Source organism: Mytilus edulis, chromosome 7, assembly GCF_963676685.1.
Source record: "Mytilus edulis chromosome 7, xbMytEdul2.2, whole genome shotgun sequence".
NCBI classification, from domain to species: domain Eukaryota; kingdom Metazoa; phylum Mollusca; class Bivalvia; order Mytilida; family Mytilidae; genus Mytilus; species Mytilus edulis.
Genome location: NC_092350.1, coordinates 14,476,370 through 14,486,305, shown reverse-complemented (window position 1 = coordinate 14,486,305; position 9,936 = coordinate 14,476,370). Strand labels below are relative to the sequence as shown.

The window sequence follows — 9,936 nt, the reverse complement described above, 5'->3', positions numbered from 1 at the left end:
CCTGTATAAATAATGAGGTACAGGTTAAGTAAAAAATAATAAGACCAATCTTTAATAAATATACTAAAAGTTTCAATCAAATTCGAAAACTTTCCATTGTCCAACTTTGTTATGACTCAATTTTTGTATGTTCTGTTGGTTCATTTCAATTTGACGAAATATGAATTTTTGTGAAGTGTTTAATTTTTTTATGTAATTTTATTGTATTGGTGTTGGTTTTGCTTTTTTAGAGGGGTGAAAGTAAGTCTTATTTCATTCTGTAGAGAGGTAAACATTTATTATACTATAGATTGCAAATGTCTAGCATTTAACTTGATACATGATTTCATATATAAAGGTAATTGTATATAGCTATATCAAATATCATTCGATTCGAAAATATGTGTACTTTGAGATTATTTACGTCGTCAAAAGAACATATGGTTCATTTTTTTAGAAATCAAGATCAAAGGTCACATGTCGTTTTTCAAGGAAAAACAAAATTGAATATCTAATTCAATTTCAAAAAACCCTTTTTATAGTAGAATGATTAAAAACCTGAAAGTATTTTTTTCCTTATTCAATTTTTTATTCAAAAAGTAGATATTTATCATAAAATAAGTTTTCAGAGTACACACATGCGACTTTACAAAAGGGGGTAATTTCAGTTTAAAATGATCATCAAGAGAATGAGCCGTCAAAACCCTACAAAAATTATAGACATACTAGTATAAACAAATATTTATTTGTTAATATAAACATCTGGCATACCTCAATGAAAGTCGAAACTTGAATTTTTGCCAAAAACTTATAATTAAGTTAATTATAAGTCTGTTTTTGAAATATTTGTGTTGCCATTTTTCAAGTACCTAATTCACCATATATGGCAAAAATCTAAGTGGCTAATTTCAAATCAAATGTAGGCACAAATCGGTAGGGGGTCTGGAGGCCGTTCGAAGCCCCCCGACGGAAAACGGTTTTCAGCATTTTAGTTGCATAATTTTGTGTACAAAAATATCATATTTAATGGTTTTTATCATGATAATATTCATGAAGAAAAGTACGAAGAATTATGTTATAGTTATTGACCAAGCAAGTCGGTATATGACATTTAATCTGCACAGCACGAGATGACCCAATAACCCGAACGACGTAGGAGTTCGGGTTATTGGGTCATCTCGTGCTGTGCAGATTAAATTACATATACCGATTTGATTGGCCAATAACTGTTTTAACACATGACGCAATCAATTTACGTGAACGTTTTAAAAATGTGGACGTTATTCCGCAATCCACTGATCCTAGGAAAGTTTCTTGTAGGGGAAATACGACTTTGGTAAGTTTAAAATTAATAAAAAAAAAATTATATTTAGACTCATTCTAAAATTGCGATTTAATGGTATATTTATTTTTATCGTTTCCGTTAAATTTATTCCCAATTTTTATTTAATTGGTGACGATTAAGACTTTGACAAATTGTGTACTTTCAAATTGGTGAATGAAAAGAAAAATAACTGCAAGGGTTATTGAGTTTAAAATTGGATTAATTGCTTTTGAATTTCTTTCCCTCAATGATATGCTTAGAGAAAAAAAGAACCGAGGAAGATGTTATATTACCTAAATTTTAAATGTTAAATAAACAGAAAATACATTTCTCTTTTAAAACATTTACCCCCCCCCCCCCCCTTTTTCCAGCTAATCCCCGTTTTTAAACTAACTTAAATATGATCCTCATTAAATTCGATCCATAAATAGTCCTTTTATAGGAATAGCCTGAAACTAATCCAAATCAGATTTCTTTTATTCGGATATTCTTAGATGCATTTCTTTTTTGGCAGAAATTACCAAAAATTGTTTTAACTATCTTTCTAACTTTAAAACACTGATTTATATTTACGTTGTACACAAAATATAATAAAATAGTTTATGTCCCAGCTTAGATAAAAAAAAAAAAAAAAAGGAATGAGAAACCTTTCGTTTTCCTATTTTGAAACTACGATGTTTGTACGAAGTTCAACTTTGTCGTAATTTCAAGGCAGATGGCGGATTCGGGGGTGGGGGCGAACAGGTCTTTAACCCTTGGATTGGACAAAGTATCGTGTTTTAGCTTAAAATAGTCAATTTTGTCTTTTGTCTCGCTACACTCGGTGATTATTTTTTTTAATTTGATAGAATGACGCCCCTTTTAAAATCCAGGAACCGCCCCTAAGATAAAAATAGATTTGAACTGTGCAGTATATCTGAGGTAGTTAATGCACACCTTTGCTGTGCATTATCCAGATTATAACACAGTAAGAACAAAGAGATTTTACTCTTGCCATGTGTTAAGAATAATTTTACATTAACACCTGAATTAACGTAATAGTGTACGATCAAAAATCTTAATTTTTTTTTTTCACAATATGCTCAGTGTAGATCAGGCTAGTTTTAGATTAAGGCCCACAGAGGGTCAAAGGAAAAGATTTTCAACTTTTTTGAAAGAATCTTTTAACTCATATTTGGGCAAAAATGGGTTAAACCAATCTAATATTTCTGAACTTTTATTTATAACTTTCAGATTCAGTTTCATACACAAAGACAATGATACATTTACCCAACGTCAATTCGACGGTTTTTATATGCTGATAAAATCAGTTATACTGAACTCGCATCAACATCAACATTGCGGTGTCGGTTTATATGAACAGAAATAGATTTGAAAGACGCTCGTATCCCATTGTAAACTGAAATGTACAGGTTACGAAAAAAAAAACAGATGTGTTTGCATTCAAAGACAGTGCGAAGTATATATTTTTGTTGACAAACATCACTGAACTTTAAAAAAAAATTAAACAACTCACAGTGTCATGCATAGCCGAAGTCCGCATACCAAAGAAAATAAATAATCGCCGTTGAAAATCGCTCAAAATCGAAAGGGTGCGCATTAGAGTGGTAATAAATGTTATTTGTTAGTTTTATTTTGATAAATATTAAATTGGTCAAATCAAACTACCTTACGATATTTAGTGTGGACGGACTGACGAACAGATATTGACGGTCGGAGAGACGGATATATAGTGAGTTAATATTTGATGGCACCCGCTGAATGTAAGTAAGGTCTAAAAACTCTTAATCAATATACTGCTTCCCTATATAATACAGGTATCCTCAAGTAATTACGCAACAAGTTTAAGATGTCATAGACACAGGACGGACCTGATATGTTCAAAGCAGCATGATCAAGACCGCTTTTTGACCAAATACAAAACTCTGCTAAAAAAAATCTTTTTTTCTTTATCCAGACATTCAGCCTTCTCTGCTAACAATATTGATGAATATACAGTACTTTACTGTGCGGGGAATTTAACGCTGTGACTCCCCGTCCATTTTTGTGTTAAGAAAGCAATCTTCTTGTTGTCAGACAGGTATTGTTTGTTGGCGTTGTAAAGACCCGGTATAAATATATATATATAGAACATCAGTTGTTCGACCTGTTAGTCAAATGCGTTTTGTTTAAATATACTTTTTCACTCTTTTGGTCTTTTGGAAAATGTTGTTTGTGCTGTTTTTAGACCCTTCTACAACGAAATTGTTTTGACATGCACACGTATAAAAATTGCGGTTTTTATCCAACGCAGTCATAGGTTTGAACGTAGTTTTCAATTTAGACTCGTATATATATATATATATATATAACTCTTCTAAACATCAACCCAACAATATTAGATCTGTAAATTTGCTTTCGTAAATTTTTGGTTCTTCCCTCGCCGGGATTCGAACCCATGCTACTGTGATATCCTGACACCAAATCGCCTGCACTGCAGCCGTCCCGCTAGACCACACGACCACCTGGGCTCTCAAATAAAAGAGCTTTCGGTGGGCATGTGTTACCTTTCCACGTCAGTTTTAATATAGCGGCGTACTACAGTACATGATATATAAGGCATGAAGATGTTAATTATTGTTACAGATCAGCTAAATTATCTATAGTAAAGGATCCTACAAATTAATGTAAGATACAGTCACAGAAAATAATTATATTCATAAGTACGTCTGAGTCAGTGACAACCCTACAACAGATGTATCCATCGGATCGCCATCAATGATGTATATACAACTCGTCTAAACATCAACCCAACAATGTTAGATCATTGTATATATCTGTGTAAGGGGGATGGTGTTGTTGTCGGTGATTTAGAGACAGTTTAACTTACGCGTCAAACGTTAACAGTTTCCATTCACATTGTTAACGTCATCATATCTTCTGTTAACGTTGTGCTATTGTTACTATATTGAGTTGAGATTATACGATCAAACGAACCAGACGTTGTTTTACTGCCTGTCTAGACTTTTAGTTTACCAAGCCGTCACATTAGTGCTGTGACCAGAGGATATAATGGCGAAAAAGAAAGCCATTAGAGTGGGCCATCGAGGAGCCACAAGGAGATTAATTTCAAAGAGTGAAGAGGAATTAGAGAAAGAAACAACACAACGCGACGAAATAGAAAGCCTATGTGAAACCTTGAAGAAAAAGAGGGATATTCTTTCGGAACTTGATAATGAAATATTGGAGGAGATTGCAGAGGAAAACATGGAAGCAGAGATAGAAGACTCAGATCGGTATGTTTTAGATATAGAACGAATCTTGACAAAATTACGCTATTCATCAAGTTCAAAACAGAAAAACAAATCAAATGAAACTAGATCTAATCAGAACTTAAATCCAAATACAGTAGATTTTGTTTTTATCAATTCCACATCTACATGTTATACTCCACATCCCATGCAGAATAATGATATGCAATACAGATCGTCAATGAACGCAACAAATTCTAGCATCTACCACAGGCTACCAAAATCGAATCTACCATATTTCAATGGCAATTTGTTAAACTGGCAACCTTTCTGGGATGCGTATCAATCAACAATACACAATAACAAAACATTAACAGACGTGCAGAAATTTACGTATTTGCAAAATCAAATTCAGGGAAGAGCCGCGCAATGTATCGCCGGTTTACCACTCACAAGTGCAAATTACTATCAAGCCGTATCAATACTGAGAGAGAGGTTTGGTCAGAACCACAAAATCACCAACGCATATATTTAAAATTTAATTGATTTACCCGCACCGAGGTCAAACGCAGACAGTTTGAGAAACTTTTCCGACATAATTGAGTGTAGCATACGCGGATGCGAGTCGTTAGGAACAAACGACAGTACATTTGGAGCCATTTTTACGCCTATAATATACAATGAGTTGCCGTCCAATGTACGAAAAAACATAACCCGAGACCGCGGAAACGACGACTGGGACATTGAATCATTGAGCACAGCAATAAAGAGGGAAGTATGCGTACAGGTTGCAGGTCAATCTACGGGTCAAAGTAATGAAGATTTAGAAATTTTACCGACCGCTTCGTTTATTGCCGAAACATTTCCGGGAAAGAACGGAAAACAGTCTCGTAAGAAATGTTTTTTTGTGAAGAATCCCACAATCCAAATACATGCAAACCCGTGAAAGATGTTGAGAAACGAATTGAAATTGTGAAGCGAAAAAAGGTATGTTTTAACTGTTTCGGAAGTCATAGAGTAGCTGATTGTAAGTCTTAATTTAAATGCCGCCAGTGCGAAAAGAGACATCACACGAGCATACATGTCCAAGTACATAACATAGAACCAAAGAACTTGACCGAAAACCAGTATAGTACACAAAAGACCGTAGCACATACCGCCGTAGAGGAAACACCACTGGAGCTAATCACATCCTTACATTCTACTGTTACTGCACATACAGATGTTTTAATGAAAACTGCCGTAACTCCAGTTAGGTCCGAAAATCGATCTATCATGACAAATATTTTATTTGACGAGGGAGCACAGAACTCATTCATAACTGAAGATTTAGCTAGAAAATTAGAAATTGAGTCCACCGAAAAGATTGCACTGAAAATATCTGGATTTGGAGGAAACGAAGGACAAGCTCGTCATCTTGATAAAGCAAACATAGCTATTGAAACAGTTGACAATCAAAGAATAAAAATTGAAGTAATAATTGTACCGAAAATTGCCGCTCCTATTCAGACAAAATCACAATAGGAAATCAAAGCACTGCCATACTTACGTGGTTTACGACTCGCACATCCGATATGCGCAGAAGACAAGTTTAACATATCTTTATTGATCGGCGCAGACTATTACTGGTCAATAGTTGAAGACGAAATAATAAGAGGAAATGGACCGACCGCAGTAAAGTCGAGAGTAGGTTATCTCTTGTCGGGACCCGTACTAACTAAGAACGGAAGTAGTTCAAATCACTCAGCCGTTGTTTGCGACTTGGAAAAGTTTTTGAACTTAGAATCGTTGGGGGTTTCAGGAAGCGATAATATTAAAAGTCAGTCTGAAGTTGTAAGAGAATACGGAGAAAAGTCTATAATACTAGAAAATGGAAAGTACACAGCTAAGTGACCATGGAAACCAGATTTCCTTCTGCTGCCGCATAACTTGGAATTGGTTAAACAGAGGACAGGAAGCGTTATTAGACGTCTAGCAAACAAACCTGATTTATTAAAAAAATATTGAGATATCATAATGGAGCAGGAGAGAAGACATTTTATTGAAAAGGTTGAGGAAACAAAACTTCCTACCGATCGACCCGTACATTATATCCCACATCACCCTGTTTCCAATGAATCATCTACTACGCCAATACGCATTGTTTATGATTGTAGCTGCAAAGATGGAAGAGATAATCCAAGTCTAAATGAATTCTTAGAATCACACCCACCTGTTATGAATGACATAACGGGAATACTTATGAGATTTCGCGCTAAGAAATATGCTACAACTTCAGATTTAGAAAAGGATTTTCTACAAATACAGCAGGACGAGAAAGACCGAGATGCAACGAGGTTCTTATGGCTTAGCAACCCTACAAACACATCAAGTGTGCTAATAACATATCGCTTCAAGTCCGTACTCTTCGGAGCTACATGTTCGCCATTCATTTTGAGCGCCACACTTCTCAGGCACTTTAAGGAAAATCCGGGGAAACTTTCAGATACACTTGAAAATGGATTATATGTGGACAACATTTTTACTAGCTTTGATAACGAAAATGGCGTAATAAATTATTACACGAGATCGAGAGAATTACTAACGAAAGGCGGATTCAACCTACGCTGATGGAATTCAAACAGTCCAAAATTACAAGAAATAGCTAGCAAAGAACAAACCTTAGACAAAGATGAGCTTACTAAAATTCTTGGTATGCAATGGAAAGCTAAATCGGACAAGTTGTTTTTATCAAAGTAACACGTTCGAGATGGACAAAAAAGGAAAACTTTTAAACGATATATTTTACGGCAATCATCCAAGATTTTCGATCCGTTAGGACTATTAAGCCCAGTGACTGTAAAGGCGAAAATATTTATGCAATCACTTTGGAAGCTAAATTTGGAGTGGGACGAAATATTACCTGAAGATATCCAATCAAAATGGATATTAATTTCACGAGATCTAGCATCGAGCTTAAAAACAGAGATTCATCGAAGTACTCAAACACAGAACGAGACTAACAGAAATTTACCAACTCTTCATGTTTTTACCGATGCTTCAACTCATGCGTACGGCGCATGCGCGTACATCTTGTATGACAGAAAACCAACAATAGTAATGGCAAAAAATCGAGTTGCGCCTATCAAGACTATAACTTTACCAAAACTAGAGCTTATGGGCGCTGTAATTGGAGCAAGACTTACTGATCATATCTGCAAAAACTTTCCAGAAACTTTCAGTGAAATACAATTTTGGAGTGATAGTCAAACCGTACTAAGTTGGCTTGCATCCGTAAAACCACAGAGACAATTTATCAAAAATAGAATTGAAGAAATTAAAATTTTGTGTGGAGATAATGAATGGAGATACTGCCCTACGAAAGACAATCCTGCAGATCTGCTAACACGTGTATAACATCTGAAGAACTGCAACAGAATGAAACATGGTTTAGTGGACCTAAATGGTTAAACAGCAAAGAAAATTGGCCGACATGGAACGGAAACAATGTAACGTCTAGTGTATGTACAACAATGTCGGAGAACGATGACAAAATTGAAACAATGGAGAATAATCAAAATGTATGTATTGGTATAGGAGAAATCATAGATATCGAACGGTACAATTCTTAAAAATTTAACCCGCATTACCGCATATGTAATGAGATTCGAAAGAAACTGCAGAGCAACGGAAACTGAACGAACGAAAGATTTGTTACGTACTGATGAAATTGAAAATGCAAAATTCCTATGGATGAGATATACACAAGGTAAAATATTTAGTGACGAAATAAATTGTATAGATAATTCTACAAAAAGTAAAACACTTGTGCGACAATTAAAGCTCTTTCAAAACGAAAAGCAATTATTACGATGTGGTGGCCGCCGAATAAACAATGCGACAGTAGGAGAAACAGTCAAGTTTCCATATCTGGTACCGGAAAAGGACCGTCTTACACATTTGATAGTGTTAGAAGCACATGAGAACACACTACATTCAGCATATCACTCTAGCATACATACAACAAACATTTTGGATTCCGAAATTAAGACAGTGCGTGAAATCTATATTGTCGAAATGTGTAACGTGCCGAAAAGTAATCGTAAAAATCTTATCCCGCACCAGAAATTCCACCATTACCAAAGGAGAGAGTTCAAGATGCTACACCCTTTAGCATAACCGGTGTAGACTTCACAGGTGCGCTAACGACAAGAAACAGACACAACGAAGAATCGAAGGCTTACATATGCCTATTTTCATGTGCTGTCACTCGAGCAGTACATTTGGAATTAGTTTACGACCTCAGCGAAGAATCTTTTTTATTGTGTTTCCGGAGATTTGTAAGTCGACGATCAGTGCCGAAAATAATGATGTCAGATAATGAGCTAACATTTAAAGCTGCTTCAAACGAAATTTCACGACTTTGCAATTCTAGAAAAGTTAAAGAAAATATTCAGAATTATGGCATTGAATGGAAATTCATCCCAAATAGAGCTCCATGGTTCGGGGGCATGTGGGAAAGAATGATTGGCTTAACAAAAACATCACTTAAGAAAGTATTAGGACGTGCACATGTCAACGATGAGACTCTAAGGACTGTATTAACAGAGATCGAAGCCACACTCAACGATCGACCAGTGACGTATATTTCAACAGATATCAGAGATCCGGAGCCGCTTACACCATCTCATCTTATACATGGACGAAGAATAACAAATTTACCGTATGTATCGTCAAATAGTGCTATTGACAATCTAAATGTTTGTGAATTAACACACACAAACTTGAACAATCAAACGATACGACAGAGACAATTGATTGAGAACTTCTGGACGAGATGGAAAGAAGAATACCTTACTTCATTGCGAGAATATCACCAAAGAGCTGGAGTCGACGTTCGGAAGATTAAAGACGGCGATGTCGTTCAGATACACGGCCGAATCAAAGCGCGTGCATTGGAGACTTGGAGTTGTGCAGGACACTATTAAAGGCAAGGACGGCTTAGTTCGCGTCGCTATGGTGCGTACCAAATCAGGAATAACAAATCGACCCGTGCGGAAACTCTACCCATTATAAGTCAATAGCATGGACTGTTATCTGAGACGAAGTGAACGAAGAAACTAACGTGTGTGAACAGACTTGTTAATTTTTTGTCTGATGTTTTGTCATCTGAAGGCTTTTTGGGTTATCTTTTTCGCCCAATGCATAGAACATTATGTTTGAATAAAACAAAAAAGAACGATAATTGGGGACAGTCTTTGAATAGCAAGCCAAACAGCTTGCCAATTATGATCTGCATTCGAAGTCAAATTTGCCGGGTAAAAGTAAAAAAAAAAAAATCACCATACCACTTTTAGACGACCAATTTTAAATTCAAGTAAAATCCTTTTTCTAGGACTGTGCTTATTTTTAGACGTTTACTAT

The 9,936-nt window shown here is 35.5% G+C and overlaps 3 protein-coding genes across 3 annotated transcripts; all 3 read left to right on the top strand.

Annotated features, from left to right (window-relative positions):
- The first annotated feature begins 4,354 nt into the window (after positions 1-4,354).
- Positions 4,355-5,068, top strand: LOC139482975 (uncharacterized). The gene has a single exon (XM_071267006.1). It carries the CDS (start codon positions 4,355-4,357, stop codon positions 5,066-5,068), a length of 714 nt encoding a protein of 237 aa, XP_071123107.1.
- Positions 5,069-6,549: 1,481 nt separating this feature from the next.
- On the top strand, positions 6,550-7,143 carry LOC139482974 (uncharacterized). The gene has a single exon (XM_071267005.1). It carries the CDS (start codon positions 6,550-6,552, stop codon positions 7,141-7,143), a length of 594 nt encoding a protein of 197 aa, XP_071123106.1.
- A 1,739-nt stretch (positions 7,144-8,882) lies between these two features.
- Positions 8,883-9,500, top strand: LOC139482973 (uncharacterized). The gene has a single exon (XM_071267002.1). It carries the CDS (start codon positions 8,883-8,885, stop codon positions 9,498-9,500), a length of 618 nt encoding a protein of 205 aa, XP_071123103.1.
- Positions 9,501-9,936: the final 436 nt, after the last annotated feature.